We start from the raw sequence: 18,891 nt of genomic DNA, 5'->3' as shown, positions 1-18,891 counted from the left end.
CCTTCTGTAGCTCTTGTATCGGCACCCAAAATAACTGCATTCTGGCAAACCAATCCACATATGGTTGTTCCTGTTTTTCGAAATTGTGGAAACTTTACTCCTTTTTCTTTTAATAATTCATTTCTTTTTAAGTTATCAAAATTATATCCTCCGTTTTCTTCTTTGAGTATATTTATATATTCGAGTTTCATAATTTTTTTTATGTATTTATATATTAACAAAAAAAAAAAAAAAAAAAAAAAAAATTTTCTTCTTTTATTTTATGAAATAATTATAAGGTATATTACTTTATAATTATATTATTTATAAGTATATTGTATATATATATATATACATATCATGTGATGCTTTTTTTTTTATCATATAACTTTTATATATATAATCAAACAATACTTTTTTGTTCTCTCTCTTATAATCACAATATTTTTATACTAAATATTTGTTATTCATTTAATTTTTAAGAAAAAATTGGAAAAGGAAAAAAAATATATATATATATATTTTATATTCTTTTTCCTAAAATTAATATGATTTTTTTTTTTAATAAATATATACTTTTTAATAATATTATTACTTTTTTCTTTCAGGAATATGAGTAAAAAAAAAAAAAAAAAATGAATATATTTTTTTTCCCTTTATTAAATATGGAATAAAGTAAATATTATCTCCAATTCTTTATTTTTTTCTTTTTCTTTTTTTGTTTAATTATAAAAATGTATATATTCATACATCATATATAATATTTATAAATTATTATAATTTTTAAAGGAATGATAAAAAAAAAAAAAAAATTAATAAAGAATAAAAAAAATAAGTGAATTGTAAATATATTTTTTATTATTGCATATTAATTATGAAATGGTTAATACATACATAATATATATATACATATAAACATATACATATTGTATTTATGTATTTATAATTTTGTATATGTAATATAATATACATATCGAAGTTCATAATATTTCTTCTTAATATTATCGACCTTATATATATATATATATATATATATATATATATTTATAAATATAATATATATATTATAAAAAAAATTTAATATTATTTTAAGAATAAATAAATTTAAGAAAAACCCATTTTTAATGGAATAATATTTTCTTTTTCTTTTTTTTAATTTTTTTGGATGTTATGATATTTAAAAGAAAACAAAAAATTGTTATATATATGAAATATATAACTTTATATAAAATTTTAAAAATATATAGTACAATAGAAATGTGATAAAATGATTGTAATATATTATTTTTACCTTTTTTTACCATTTGAAAGATAAAAAAACAAAAATGTTATAATAATATAATAAAAATATAAACATATATAATTATATATTATATATATTATGTTTTAAGATTTTAATAAATATCATCAATAACATATTTGTATTTATCTTATGTGTTGCAAATAAATAAAACATATAACATTTTTATTTGTGTTAAAATAACAAACCTTTTTAATTTATAAAAGCTTTCTTTGTGTTCTTTTAATTATAATGCATAAAAATATTATTATATTCTTAAATATTTCACATATTTCTTTGGGTCTGATTATAAGAAAAGGAGAGAGAAAAATAAAAAAAAATTGCTCTCATATTTTATATTAGTTAAATATGAAATGTTCAAAACTGTGTCTTTTAAAAAAAATATATATATATATATATATATATATTTTTTAATAACTAAAAAGAAGAGAATATATCATTATATATAAAGAATTATATAATATGGCACAAATCTTAAAACGGTGTTTCCTTTCTTTGCTTTCTTTTTTTTTTTTTTCAATGAAAAATATAAATCATTAAAAAAAAATAAAGGGAAAAAAAAAAAAAAAAAAAAAAAAAAAAAAAAGCTATTTTTATTATATTAACAGGACATGTAAATTTTTATACAAAAAAAAAAAAAAATAAATGGGACTTATATATATATTTTTTTTTTCTAATATAATTTTTCTTTTTATTTAATATATATTATTTTATTATTTTTGTGCTTATAAAAATACCTTTTTTTTTTTCTCCATTAGATATATATACAAAAGTTTAGAGAAAAAAAAAAAAAAAAAGACAATCCTTTTTTCTTTTTTTTTTGGAGAAAAAAAATTGAGAAAATTCTTTCGCAAAATAAAAGTAAATGAAAATATACAAATTCAAAAGATTTATAAATATATACAATGTAATTTAAATGAAAAAAAAAAGAAATACTTCACATATATTAAATATATTATATATATATATTATATACATGTATATTTTTTTATATATATAAATGTTTTACATATAAATTATTTGAACTCTTAAAAATTATATATAAAAAATGTATATAATAATATAATGAATAAAATGCTTTAAAATTAATTTAATGTCTAATTAAGTCTTTGTTCTTTTAAAAATAATAAATTTATAACATATTATATATATATAATATATATATATATTACATATATATTTTTTTTTTTTTCTCCCTAGAGATTTTTTTTTTTTTTTTTCCTTGCGTAATATATATATATATATTATATTATATATATATATGTATATTTATTTATAATATCATTTTTTTTTTTTTTTAAAGAATAAAAGAAATTTTTGATTATATTCCTTATTTAATATGAAGGGAAAAATATATAAAAAATGAATGTGTAACAAACAGTATATATATATATATATATATATATTGATAAGGAAATTATTTAAAATTAACACTTAGGTGTTTTTAAATAATATCTTTTCTTTTTTTTTTTTTTTTTTTTTCTTTTTTTCCTTAATGTAATGCGTTTTATATATATGTAATGATTATATTATATTTTAAAAACTGGAAAAATAATAAGCTTTATATATATAATTTATTTAGTACTTATTAATGTTTTGCGTATGCTTCACTTCGTTTAATATATATACCATATATGTTAATAAATGTAGATTTTTTAAAAGAATAAATATTGAATAATTTTGATACTATTTTCATAACACGTTCATGTTTATTTCTCCGATTATTTTTTCCTCCTAATATAAGAATATAAATATATATATATATATATATATATATACTTATATATAACAAAATTGTGAAGAGAACGTATAATTACAAAATTTATATACATAGGTAATATGTGATTCATTTAATGATATATAAAGAATAATTGTGTGAACAAGCATATGCATAAAAATGATAAGAAAAAAAAAAATAATAAAAAATATAGTTACCCTTATATAGAATTTTATTTAAAAATATGCAAATTGTGTAAATATATAAATATGTAAATATTTATGTAGTTATTTTAATTAGTTTTTTTTTTTTTTTTTTTTTTTTTTGTACCTTGTTAATATATATATATATAATATATCACGTGTATTAATTTCACAATAATATATTTTATTAATTATTGAAACCATGATTGTTTTAACAGAAAATCCATTAGAAAAAACTAATAACTGTACTTATTCAAGCAACAAAGTATTAATTAAAAGAAAAAGTAATACACAATTAAAAGTTATAGCGAATAGAATTACACCATATTTTAAAGGAATAATAAAGACGCGAAGATTCATAAAACTTGTTGATAAGACAGGACCCAAATATTTATACTCAAAAAATAATATAAATAATAATATCGAAAAAGAAAAGAAAATTAAAAACCGTTCAGATGATATAAAAAAAAAGAATTTAAATAAATTAGATAAAATATTAAAGATTAACAAGAATAAGCAAAATAAAGTTATAACTAATCGAGTTCATTATTTTAATACTACCTTAAAAGATTCATATATTACAAATTTACAACATCAAGAAAATTCTGAACTTGTTGTTCATGTTAAAGATAAGAAAAAGAGAATTTCTAATAATAAGAAAAAGTGTAAAAAAGATTTATTTAATATAAGAGAAATCACATTAGACAATCTTAAAGATATAAATAATACAACAAAATATTTTCATGATTTACATAAATTAAATAATAAAAATCTACAACCAAAGGTAAAAAAAAATATATGTAATAATATATATGATATATATGATATATATAATAATCATATTAATAATAAAAAACATAATGCTCAAAATTATTATACATTATATGATACTAATAAAAATGTAAATAATATACATTATGTTGATAGTATTACAAACAGTCAATCATTAAAATTATATCCTTCAATTAATAATAATGAATATGTTAGTATAAAAAGAGATGTATCCAAAAAATCTTCTTTGCATATTTATAATAAAAGAACCTTAACAAGTAATAGTTTAATAGATTCTATTATAAACTTATCAAACGAACTTAATAAATCAACTATAGAAAAAAAAATTTTGAATCCTGATTATGAATATGATAAAAATGTACTACATTATGTAAATAAAATATTAAACGATAATAAGTTTAATTATGATATTACTCCTTCGAATGGGAATAAGAATGATATAGAAAAATTAAAATTTAAAATAAAAAAGTATAATAATATTCCTATTTTTTATTTTAGAAAATTATTTAAACATATTACAGAACAAAATAATAGTAATAATAATAATAATAGTAATAATAATAATAAAAGTAGTAGTAGGCATACAAATCAATCCAATATATATAATATATTTTATGATAGTGATTGTAATATTACATATAATGATTTATTTCACACAAATAGAAATCATAATGATGCATATAAATATATACATGATGAAAACAAAGACATCTACTTTAATTCTTTTGTGTATACTAATTATTATTCTGATAATTATTTTTCAGATAGAACAAAAATAAAAAAAAATAATAACAGAAATCTATTTCATCAAAATTTTAGATCCTTTATACCAAGAAATTCAATCAAATCACAACTAAATTGTAGTATAGATCGAGATAAAAGAAATAACCAAAAAAGTAATTTAAAGTCTGAATTAAAGAACAAACAAATTGATTTATTTCATTCTAAAGAAGTAAGTTCCTTTAAAAAAAAAAATGAATATATTAATAGTGACAATATAGTTAATAACAATGTATCATTTCATAATGATAAACATGATCCAGAATTAAATAGTAAAATAAATAATTCCTATTATCATCTAGATAATTATCATCATATTAAAAGGATTAGTAGTAATAGCAACATAAATATGTATGAAAAAGAAAAAAAGATAAATAGTACATGTATTCATAAAAATAGAATAAACGAATCATGTATAAAAAAGTTTTTAAATGATAATTATAAATATATTCATTGGGGTAATTCTAAATATTATAATACAAATAATTCTTCACAAAATATTAAAACACGTTCCTCTATATTTGTAGATTCTAATAATTTTAGTACATCTAAAGAAATTGTAACTAACAAAAAATTAAAAGATATTCCACATCCAAATAAAGAGGTAATTCTTAAAAGTAGGAAAGAAGAAATATATAAATATATAACAAATATTAAAAATGAAATAGATGAAAATGATGTAATGGATAGTAAATATAATAAACAGTTGATGGATGATCTATATAACTTTAACAATGATCAAAGTTTAAAAAATTCAAATAATAAATCTGTAGTATCTATTTTAGTAAATTATCCTAGTAGTAGTATAAGCAACAGGGCTTCGTTTGATGGTGTTAATGGAAATTATCATAATAATAATAATAATTATTATTATGGTACCAATAATTATAACAATGAAAATAATTGTTGTAGTAATAGTAGTAGTAATTGTAATAATAATAATAATATTTATAATAATAGTCATATTAAAGATACCAGTATCAAAATGAATGTAAAAGAATGTAATGATTATGTGAGAAATAATATACAAAATGAAAATAGTAATTATAACTCATTTATTAGTATAGATGCCAATTGTAGTTTTAATTCAAATAATATTAAACGAAATGATTCATATATTAACATTTCTGAAGATGATAATTATAATAATAGTGTAATAAATGAAAATAATAATAATGATAGTTATATAGATTTAATTTCTTTACAGAAAAACGATAATACACAAAACCAAAGTTATACAAGTGATATAAAAGGACAAAGAAAATTTCATAAAGACAGTATTGATGAAAAATTAGAAGAAAGAACTTCTGGATTTGTTATAAATAATATTAATGAATTAAAAAGCTTAAGATCAAGTATTCATTCTATATATAGTAGTGCTGAATTAATTAAAACCCCTATTGAATCTAATATAGAAAATAACCATTTAATAAACAATCGTGAAATTTTTACTTCGAAAGATATAAAATCTTTATGTATTTTTAAACAAAGAAATAAAAAGGTAAGATCATCAAATAATACATCTTTATTAATTGATTTTAGAAACTCATATACGAATGATATCAATATGTTAACAGAAAATCAAAAGTTTAATAATGTATTATTGAATAAAGAAATTCAGATGGATGAAAATCAGGATCGTGAGTTTTCAATTGATGATTGTTTAATGAACTGCCTGAAACATAATGCATCTAATTTAAAAACCAATGAAGATTATGAAAGATATTGTAATGAAGACAAAATATTGAATCCAGATTATAAGCCTTCAGAATCTAGGAAACTTGGAGAAAAATTTTTGCAAAAAAGTCAAAAGGAATTATATTATTCTTATGCTAACAATGGTTTTCATTGTGATACAAATTTAAATAATGCTGAAGTTGGTAATAGTTGTTTTAAAAATGATAATGGATATAGTTCATATAATGATCCGAACATGAACTATCTTCATAACATGAAAATAAATGTCTTCAATAATAATAATAGAGATTTCATGAATAATAATAATTTAAATAGTATTTATAATAATAATCATAGTGTTAGTAGTATATATAAGAATAATTATATAAATTCTATAAATAATGAATACATTACTAATGATAAATTTATTAAATATTATGAAAAATATTCAAATAAAGATGTTGATGAAAATGAAGGAAAGAAATTGAATTACACAGATTGTTATGATTTTAAAAATTCCTTATTAAATGGATTAAGTAGAGATGATAGTTTCTGTTCAGATGATGATTTAAAAAATGATGAAAATGATATGAATTTTTTAAAAGATTCTATAAATTCATTTGATAATTTAGAATCAACCGAAAAAAAATATGAAGAAATTTTACGGGACTTTAATGGAAAAATTCCTTTACTTCATAAAGTGTTAAAACCATTACCAGCAAAAAATCGATCCAACAATTTTGATATTTGTTTATATTTATTACAAAAGCATGGAGGAGACTTAAATAATGAAGAAAATATTTGCATATTAAGAGATAAAGAAATTGTAGAACATAGTGCCATATATGATACTAAAAAATGTTGTATAAAAAGTAATATAACAAATGTAACAAATATTAAGTTATATCATCCCAAATGGTATAACAAGAAGAAGATTATTGAAAGATTGAAAGAACAAAGTTGTTATAATCCTTTTACGATTTTTGGATCTGCACCAAGTTTATTGGACTTTGATGAAGTTTTTGACAAAGATGTATATAATAAATTTGTTTCAAGAAATAGTCGTAAAAATCATTCCTTATTAAGAGTATTAGCTAAACAAAAGGTTATCAACAATTTAAATGATAAAATAACAGATAAGGAATGGCCTCAAGTACATGCATATTTGAAAAAAAGATGGAGTAAAGAAACTAATATCGAATTAAATTGGGCATGTGATCCCTTATTATATGAAGAATTAGAATGGTACTTAAGTACAAATAATGAATACCTTAATATGACAGATAAAGTAGCAGACATTGAAGTATGTTATTGCCCAACTTTAAACCCCAATTCTTATTATGCTTGGAATGATTCAAGAGTTATTTATACAAATTTGTGTTATAATAAATCGAAAGAAGAAGTTGACGCTAACAATAACTCTGTTAATAAAGGAAGATATATGACGAATAAAAATATGGAACTAAAGAATAATGACAAACAAGTATCCTTTAGAAAAAGAGCAAGTGGATGCGAACACCTCATGTTTCAACAAAATATAATGAAACAGAAAAATTTGTCGAAAAGAAAAAAGAAATTATTAAAAAAAAAAAAAAGAATGTTAAAAGAAAAAAATAAATTACTAAACAATAATAATAATGATAGTAGTAATAATAGAGGTGAGACAGAAATAGATGCTAATGCTTATTTCGAAACATCAGAAAATTATGAAAATAATTCCAAAAATATGTATCCACATAATAATAATAATAATTATTCTGCAAATGACAATAATCCATATTATCCAAACATTTTTATAACAAAACGTAAAAAAAGTGTTTACTTTAAAAAAAATAATGATGATGATACTATTCCAATTATGACCGTAAACACATCTTTATACAGAAATAATATGGATAATAGATATAACTGTAATAATACTGCATATGATTATATTAAAAATAAAGATCATACAATAAAATTTTTTGCCTCCCCTAAAAAAACAAAAAAAAATAATTCATGTAAAAAATCCGTTAACAATTCGGATTCTTTCTATCTTTTGAATTCATCTATGATTAATAATGATAATATTTACAATAATAATTTTAATAGTTTTGATTCCAAAAAGTCAATGGATTGCAATAACCCTTCATCATCATCATCCATTTATAATAAAAATATGTTCATTGAAAAAGATAACATAAAAAATAAAAATGAAATAGATGCACGAAATTATTCTGGTAGGCATAAATTTACATCTGATATAAATAATGAAGAAAATGTAGGTGCAAATATAGAAATGCATGAAAATATTTTTAAAAATAATATATATGAAACGAACAACAATAAGTATACTTACGATGTGAATAAAAATTATAATAAAATGAATTTCATCACACAAGATGATAATAATGATGAAGATAGTAATAATAATTATACAGATGATAATAATTCTAATAGTGGTATTCATTTAAAGAATAAAAATGATGGTATGAAATCTTTTGTTCATATGAAGCAGAATCAAAATAATTATGAATATAACATGAAAAATAAATATATAAATAACAATAATTATTATAATTCAGATAATAGCGTTGTAAATATGAGCATATATAAGGATATACGAATGGATGAAAAATATAAGAACAACGGTAACAATTATAGAAATGATGATTCAGAGAGTAATCATAATTGTTATGATAACTATAAAGGTTTTAATAATGAGACAAAAAAAGAAAGATTCAATACGAACAATTTTGTTGATAATTATTACCAATTCAACCAAATAAAAGTAGAAGAATCTAACGAATTTAAAAATTTCAGAAATATGGATGAAGAATATTCATATGAATCAGATAACAACAGTATATTCAAGAATAAATTATTAACTTTTACTTTCTCAGAGGAAGATGAGAGTAAAAAAAAATATAATATTAATGAATTAAAAGAAAAATATGTAAATATATATAAAGAACAAAATATAAATGATAATTATACTACTAATGTTTTTGAAAATACTTTTGATAAAAATACAAATAATAATAAATATTTTACTAGTAAAACTATGGGAATAGAATATTTTCAAAATAAAAAGTTAGAAAATATGTCTCAAATGGGAAATAAGAAAAAAATAGAAAATGTTACCAATATTAATCTTGAAAAAAATAATGTTCCTATAAAAAAATCTGCAAATGTTTTCCCACCACAAGAAGATATATTCAAATTAACGCATAAAAACATTGATACAAAAAATATTGTAGAACAAAAAGTTAAGGGCAACAATACACCATCCATATATTCAAATAAAAAAAATGAAACAGATAATTCTTTAAATACATTTAATTCTAAAAGGTTAAGTAATAGTAACATTAGTGTTAACGAAAATAGAAAAATAAGAAAATATACAAATAAAATGTGTGAAGAAAATGATAATATGTCCTTTGAACCATCTGAAAATATTAAAGAACAAAGTAATAAAAAAGGAAGTATCGAAACGTCTTCTAGTAGAACCAGTGATACATCTATGTCTAGTGCCTTCAAAATGGCTACTTCTGTTTTTAAAAAATTATTTTAAGGATGAATCAGTAATATTATTTTCTTTAGGAATCATGAAAATAATTATATACATTCTTATTATTCCATAATAAATATATATATATATATATATATATGTAACATTCTTCAATAATATGATGAAACTGTAAATTTTTTTTTCTACATTATAAAAGTTATCTAATTTAATAATTCTTTATATTATTATATATTAATGTATTTATTCATTCATTTTATTTATATTATCCTTTTTTTAATTAATATTCTTGTTTTATTTTTTTCTTAATATAGATTATACTTTAAATTATTAATAATGTATTTTATTTATGTAAGCACATGTTAATATTTCTTTATTACTATTTATTATATTATAATTATATATATATATACAAATAGTATATATATATATATTTTTTTTTTTTTTTTCTGTATTATGAAAATATGAAGTATACCTCTTCATAAAAATAAGTCTAGATTAGTTTATTCTCATTATGTTACATAAATTAATGTACGATATTTTTTTTATTTATTAATTTACAAAAACTTATTTCTTTATAAAAAAAAAATATATAATATATCTTTAATACTATAAATAATATATTCGAAATATATACAGAAAAAAATGCAATATATGAAATCATTCAATTATGATTCCATGATATAATAAAAACTTTTATGTTTTAATACATAATGTCATTTTTTTTTTTTATTTTTTTTATTATATTATACATATAATAAAAGACGTGTCTACATGTTTACCCTTTCAAATAACTAAATTATTTAAAAAAAACTGTAAAAAATATATATATATTTAAAATATTTTTGTCTAGTCTTGAATATTTAAAATGTTATAACGAATATAATTTTATATGAAATTATAATAGAACGCTAAATTTTTAGAAATCCTAAATCGTTAAATTTTTAATATAGATCAAAAATAAATAATTCATATTTTATCAGATAATTAGTAAATGATTCTGCTTGTATATTTTGTATTTTATATTAACTTTAAAATGAAAATTATTTTTTTCTATTATACAAAAAAGATATAGCACAGTTCTATAAATATAAGATATATATTTATAATTATGTTTATAAAATCATCTAAAAATAGAATACGAATTATTATATAGTAATTCTTAATTATTATCTTGTAATAATATAATTTTTATTGTACAACCCATAAGTCTTTTTATTTTCCTGTTATTTCAAACATAAATATATTATAAAATATATGTACATATAAATATTTTTTTTTTAAAAAAATATAAACATTTAGAAAATAATGTATAAATATTAATAAAAAGACATTCTATTTTTTACTTTTTGTTAAAATCCTCATTAGAAAATATATTTTTATGTATATTAATAATTTTCAATAAGAATGTTATTTTAAATCATATTAAATTTTAAAATATGATATATTAATAGATATGTCATTAAAGAAATATATATTTTTTTCTCTAATAATATGAAATGAAAGAATATACTTCCCTATAACAACTGAATACCCTGAAAATATAAAAGGAAGAATATATAAGTTAAAACATAATTTATACTAAATCTAAGAATATATATTTAGTTTTTGTCTAAAGTAAATAATTAATACAATATAACATTTGTATTTTTCATTGGAAAAACTTAATCATAAAGTGGTGTAATGTTTTTTTCAAAATGTGTAATTTTAATAGAACTTTATTTTTATCTTATAAATGACATCGTTGTTTCCCTTTTGTGGGAACCATTTTTTTCTGTTTTCTCATTATAACATCATGTAAATATTTTACAATATATTAAATTTATTATTATGTTATTCATTGAAAAAATTACAAAAAAAAATATATATTGGCTCTATATATAGACATTAATAAAAATTTAATCATAACAGATGTTTTCTGAAAGGAAAAGAAATAAGATATTAACTTTCACATAATGAATCATTTCCAAGTTATATTTTAATTATACTTTATATATAAAATTTTTAAAAACGATTTTATATAAAAAACATAAGTTGTAAAGTTATTATTGTATAAAAAAATTTTAGGGGTAAAATTAAATAAATGAAAAATATTCTATAAAAATTTCTATTGAATAACTAAATATTTTGTATAGAAATGAAAAATGTTGAAAACGTCAAATAAAGAATATTAAAATAAGAACCAAATCATTGTATTTGTATGGAATTTTATATATATGTATATTTATATATATGAATAAATATTCTTATATTCCATAAATACAATTTTAATAAGAGTAATAACATTTAAATTCATTTATTGTTATTTAGATGTTATCTGAAAAAATTAATGCTTTTATTAAAATTTATATATATTTTTTTAATTTTGTATTTAAATAAGAAAAAAGAGTAAAAGAATATTTTATGTTTTAATGATATAAAATATGAAATGTATAATATTTTGATATTTTTAGATTATAACAGTTATCTATATTCATTTAATACTTATGAATTAAAGAAAAGGAGATCATTTTAATTACACAATTGTAATTTTATTATATTCAAATAATAAAAAAATATATTTTTATATGATGATTATATATATTTGAACTATTCTTGATTCTTTTATTAAAAAAAGAATCTCCAAAAGGAAATTAAAAATGTTTTCCGAAGAACTCAACTCAGTATTAATATTGTAATTGTTGAATATTTTATTTTTTCTATATTTCAATATGTATATATTTGTACTTATTAATTTTTTACTTTTTTGCAAATTGTTTAATTCCTATAGAAATATGCTATACGTTATTTTTTTTCTCAATATTCCATTTTAATGTACACCAATTTTTTCATATAGTTTTAAGAGTTATTATAAATTATTAATATAATAAAATATATCTATAAGGTGCATTTTATAAATCTTTGAGACAATGTTGTATTAAAATTATGGAAGTATTCAAGAAATTTTTATATGAAAAATAAATTCTTGATTAATTCACATTCACATTTTTTAGGTTAATAAATACTTATCCATATTTTAACTGCTTTATATATTATGAAATTTTATTTTCATAACCTATATTTATGTGAGTGTATCTAAATCCATACAATAAACAAAATTAAATTAATTCAAGTGTCTTTCTATTTACTATTAATAATTACTTCATATAATTTATCTTTAAAATAATGTAAAATATTTATAGTATACATTGGGTTTATTAGTAACATATTTATTTATGTATTCTTTCATTAACATTATATATAATTTACATTAATATTTTAACAAATATGTTAATAGAATAAAATATTTTTTTTTATGCTAAATAAATGCCTTTGTAAAATAATTTTTATTAGTAGGGAATATTAACTTAAATAAATAATACATAGAAATATTTATTATTTTGTAAAACTTTGGTTGAATAAAGAAAAATTTTATTATGTTATTTCAAAACAAAAGATAGCACACTTTTGTCATGTAAATATAAATATATATTGGAGAATATAAAAATATAATATCTAAATAATGAATATATATTTATTTTTTAATATAATATTTTATTTTTTATTCCTTATAATTTGTTTCCTATAATAATATATAAAATATGTAATATTATGATAAATTTAAAATATATGAACAAAAGGAATACACATAATTTATGAATATATAATTAAATTATATAAACATAAAAAAAAATAATTAAAAATAAAAATTTGATTATATTAAAAACTATTTTATTTAAAAAAATTTTTATAAAATAAAAAATATATATATATATTTATTCAAATTATTTTTATTTTACTTTGTTAATTAATATATTATTATAAATAAATTTTAAATTAAAATAATATTATATAATAAATAATTATTTTATAAATAAATGAATAAAATTAATTTAATTATAAAAAATATTCATTATTATTTATATATATAAATATTTATATTATATAAATTAAATTAAAATAAATTAAATTAAATTAAATTAATTAAATTAAATTAATTAAATTAATTTAAATTAATTTAAATTAATTTAAAGATTATATAAAATAAATTATAATTAATTAATTAATAAATAATGTAAAAATATTTAATAAAATATATAATAAATTAATTAAATTAAATAATTTATTAATAATATATAAATTTTATTTAATATAATATAATTTAATATAATTATGTATTTTAATATAAATTAAATTATAATATACATAAAATTATTATTATATATTTATTATATTTTTAAATTATTTATTTTAATTAATTTATTATATATTTTATTAAATATTTTTATATTATTTATTAATTAATTAATTAATTAATTATAATTTATTTTATTAAATAAAATATAAATTTAATAAATAATTTATTTTAAAAATATTAATTTAATATATATTTAATTTATTAATATATATTTTATTATTTAAATAAATAAATATATATATAATAATTATATTATTATTTTATTAAATTCTTTAATTAAATATAAATATATTAATTAATTAATTAATATCATTTTAATTAAAATAAATTATTAATTTATAATAAAATTTAATATTATATTATTAATTAAAATTATTTATTTTTATTTAATAAATGTGTGTAATATTTTTTATTTTAAAAATTATATAATAATATAATTAATTTCCTTATAATATTTAATAATAATAATATATATATATTAAATAATAATTATATTTTAATAATTAATATATTTAATTGTTTTTTATTTATTATATTTAATATTTATAAAATAAAAAAATTATTTATTAAATTATTTAATATATTATAATTAGTATATATAATATATTTTATTTATATTTTAATTTATTAATATTATAATAAACATATATATATTTAATTATTATTTATTTATTAATAAATAAAATAATTTAATTAAATTAAATGTTTTATTTATTTAATTAATATAACTTTATTTATATGTTTTAATAATTAATTTATTATTTAATAATATTTATAAATTAATATATTTATTTTAATTATTATTTAAGAATATTAATTATATTTATATAATTAATTAATATATTTATTTTAATTATTATTTAATATAATAATTATATTTATATAATTAATTAATATATTTATTTTAATTATTATTTAATAATATTAATTATATTTAAATAAATTATTTATTTATTTATTTAATTTAATATTTATTTATATTTAAATAATTAATTTATTTATTTAATATCTAATTATATATACATAATTAATTTATTTAATTTAATATTTAATTATATTTATATATACACACAATTTATTTATTTAATTTAATATTTAATTATATTTATATATATATTTTATTTATTTATTTAATTTAATTTAATTTAATATTTAATTGTATTTATATATTAATTAATTAATTTATTTAATTTAAATTTAATTATATTTATATATATATTTAATTTAATTATTTAAATCAGTAATTAATTATTTATTTTATATATATTAATAAATAATTTTTTTTATTGATTATTTTTATTTAATTTAGTATTTAATTTAATAATATTATATATTAATATATTTTTTATAATAATTAATTTATTATATTAATTATAAAATATTATTTATTAATAAAATATAATTAAATTATATATTTTGTTTATTTTAAATAACTAATTAATATATTAATTATTTGGTATTAAATAATAATATTTAATTAATATATTTTTATTTTATATTATTTGTTTATTTAACTAAATTATATAATATTAATTTAAGAATTAAAATATATTTTATTATATATAATATTATTTATTTTATATTAATTTAATTAAATTATAATATTAATTTAAGAATTAAGATATATTTTATTATATATAATATTATTTATTTTATATTAATTTAATTAAATTATAATAATTAATTTTAAAATAAAAATATATTTTATTATATATAATATATAATTTATTTTTTATTAATTTAATTAAAATATAATATTAATTTAAAAATTAATATATATTTTTTATATTATAATTTATTTTATATTAATATTATTTTAATTATTTTTTTATTTATTTTTAACTATGTATTTTTAAATATTAATAACATTATTATAAAAGTATTATTAATTTTAATTTATTTAGTAATATATCTTATATATAAGTATTCTTTTAATTAATTAATGTACTATGGTACTTATATAATAATTAATTCTTATTTAAATCTTTTTCATTTATATGAATGTATTTATTTATGAATTATTTTTATGTTATATATAAATGTGTATAAATCATAGTATAATATTATATATATCTTTTTTACATATTATTTTATATAGAAATATATATTATTATGTACAAACATTTTCATGAAATTATAAATTCTTAAAACAATTATTTAATGAATTTTAATAATTTTTTCTTTATTGTATTTTTAAATATATATAACTTCTGAATGAATAATAATATTTATTCTATTATTATTATTGTATATCCATAGGTTAATTACTTATGATTATTGATTTTTATATATATCATATTGGATATATAATAATATTGTATGTTAATAAAAATATAACTCCAGTAACACATTGCCCTTTTAGACATATTTTCTATTTCAAATTAGTATTTATGTAGTAAGAATTTTATATGGAAAATTAATATATTTATTTTTTTATTGGAAATACTTTCCTATAAAATACTTATTTGAATCACATTCAAAAGATTTAAAATTCTTTTTATTTGTATAATAAATAATTTCTCCATTTTATTGAATAATTTTATTTATAAAGAAAATAATATAAAAGGTGTAAAAATTCATGTCAGTATATTAAGGTTAATCACAAATTAAAAATACAGAAAGAAGTGCTTTAATAACTATGAATTATTCCATTAGAATAATGAAAATAACACTTTTCTGAGAACATAGGATAATTTCTAAACGCTCACATTATCAAAATTTAGTACATTAAACTCAGAGCAGCTATCATAATTTTAAAAAATGAAAAATTGAACTATAATTTTTTGTATATTTTATTTTTGTTGAAAACCTACTTATTTATATATTAAAGTATATATTTATTTATATATAGAATATTTAAGGTTAATGTTTAGCATTGTATTTAAAAGTAATAAATTAATTTATGTATAAGAAAATATAATTGAAATAATATATGAATGGACAAAATGCGAAATAAGTATAAGTAAGCACAATAATTAAACGATCAATATTATGAAAGCATTTAATAAATAATGTTTACATAATATTTTTAAGTGTATTTTAACACAACCATTATACTTTTAATCACGTTTTTTCTCGACATATAGATTCTAATTATAAAAGAAATATTATTTAAAAGTTAATATATATATATATATATAATACAAAAATTACCATAAAAGTATTTTTATAATGTTCAATGAAATTTAAATAGAAGTTTATATAAAATACTTCAATTTATTGTTCTATATTAATATAAAATGTTTATATAATTCTTTTTTATATTAAAAAAATAATAAAACTTTAAGTATATTGATAAATGATACGGAATTATAAACAATGAAAATAGATTACGAGAGATAACATTAAAAAAAAAAGTGCTAAAATTTGAATGGAGTTTTGAAAAGTATTATATAAATTATAAACAATGTCCATATATTTATATATGTCTATACATTTAAAAAAATATTTTTAATAACTTTTTTTTTCTTTTATTTCATTGTTATTGTTATCATTATGGTTTTTCGATTTGTATTCTTCCAGGATATATTCACTAAGTAATAAAATAGGATTTATTTTTATATATCGTTTAATAACCTATATAAAGAAATAAAAAAAATATATATATATAAATATATATATATATCTGACATTATAAATATGTATAATATGTAAGTTTAAAAATAAACGTGTTTAAATGAATATTTGTTTGAAAAAAGTAGATTTTATTAATACATATAAAAATAATTATATATAAATAGAATTTTAAATCACATTTTATTACTTCTTTCTGTATATCAAATAACTCTGTAGGATTTGTCTTGAATTTATCCGTTGAAAATATGTCAACTTGTTCTAATGAATTTATAAAATAATGAAAAAACATTTTATTTCACATTTTAAATTTTAATAAAGGTTTTATGTATATAAATAATATAATTACTTCTATATAAATAGAATTTTTGGAAATTTCTATATTTTTAATTTTTTTCAAATTTTATTCTATGAATAAACACAATAATGAACAACTAAATTAAATGTAAGAAAATTTTCTTAAAACATTTAAAAAATTATTCGTATAAAGAGAATTACACCATATATTTTATGCGTATATATATAGGGAAAAAAATTACATATAATAATTTTTAAATTATTTACATATTACCAATATTGGTTTCCTTCCTAAGGTTATTAGAATAAAGAAAAACAAAAAAAACATTATATATATATCTATAAATATATGTATTATTTTTAGTTATCTTTTAATCTACAACGTACAAATATTTATATTATAATTACTTTTCTTCGAGCACATTAGATAATAATTCTTTTTCGTTTTTATTATAAATTATATTGTAATATTTGTGTTTTTCTTTTTCATCGTTTACTAATTTAATGAGCTATATAAATAAATACATAAAAAAATATAGAGAAGTATTAAATGAAAATTACGTTTTAAAGAACGTATTCTTTTATAATTTTTATTAGCATATATTCACGAAGTAATACTTTTTCTAATGCCTATAAAATTTAATAAAAGGAAAATTTTAATTATAGACTAATAATAAACATTTAAAAAAAATAAATGTTCTTTTTCCTGTCTTATTAAGTATATTATATATTTCTTAATTTACTGGTACTAAAAAGGGGAAAATTGTATTCTTAATATATTCTGAATTTTCATCATCAAATACATCTTTTTCATATAAAGTGTTAACAAAATCGTCAAAATTCATTTGATTTTGTTCTATTTAAATAATTAATAATAATAATTATTAT

At 15.4% G+C, this 18,891-nt stretch overlaps 3 protein-coding genes across 3 annotated transcripts in view; 1 reads left to right on the top strand and 2 right to left on the bottom strand.

The window, feature by feature from the left end:
• The window catches only part of PADL01_1327100 (proteasome subunit beta type-7, putative), a gene marked incomplete at both ends in the record, with an annotated part of 813 nt that extends 622 nt beyond the window's left edge, over nucleotides 1-191 (bottom strand). Inside the window, one exon of the mRNA XM_028683819.1 lies at nucleotides 1-191. This exon is cut by the window's left edge and continues 622 nt beyond it. Within this exon, the coding sequence (XP_028539959.1) occupies nucleotides 1-191 (191 nt within the window).
• A 3,210-nt stretch (nucleotides 192-3,401) lies between these two features.
• On the top strand, nucleotides 3,402-10,001 carry PADL01_1327000 (conserved Plasmodium protein, unknown function; the record flags this gene model as incomplete). Its single annotated transcript, XM_028683818.1, has 1 exon — nucleotides 3,402-10,001. The coding sequence occupies one exon, from the start codon at nucleotides 3,402-3,404 to the stop codon at nucleotides 9,999-10,001; it is 6,600 nt and encodes a 2,199-aa protein (XP_028539958.1).
• A 7,582-nt stretch (nucleotides 10,002-17,583) lies between these two features.
• PADL01_1326800 (conserved Plasmodium protein, unknown function) lies at nucleotides 17,584-18,848 on the bottom strand (the record flags this gene model as incomplete). The annotated part of the gene is made up of 5 exons (XM_028683817.1): nucleotides 17,584-17,709; nucleotides 17,897-17,967; nucleotides 18,278-18,294; nucleotides 18,412-18,512; nucleotides 18,747-18,848. 5 exons carry the CDS (start codon nucleotides 18,846-18,848, stop codon nucleotides 17,584-17,586), a joined length of 417 nt encoding a protein of 138 aa, XP_028539957.1.
• Between the last annotated feature and the right edge of the window lie 43 nt (nucleotides 18,849-18,891).

This window comes from Plasmodium sp. gorilla clade G2, assembly GCF_900097015.1.
Source record: "Plasmodium sp. gorilla clade G2 genome assembly, chromosome: 13".
Taxonomy (NCBI): Eukaryota; Apicomplexa; class Aconoidasida; order Haemosporida; family Plasmodiidae; genus Plasmodium; species Plasmodium adleri (nom. inval.).
This window is presented reverse-complemented; position numbering and strand designations above follow the sequence as displayed.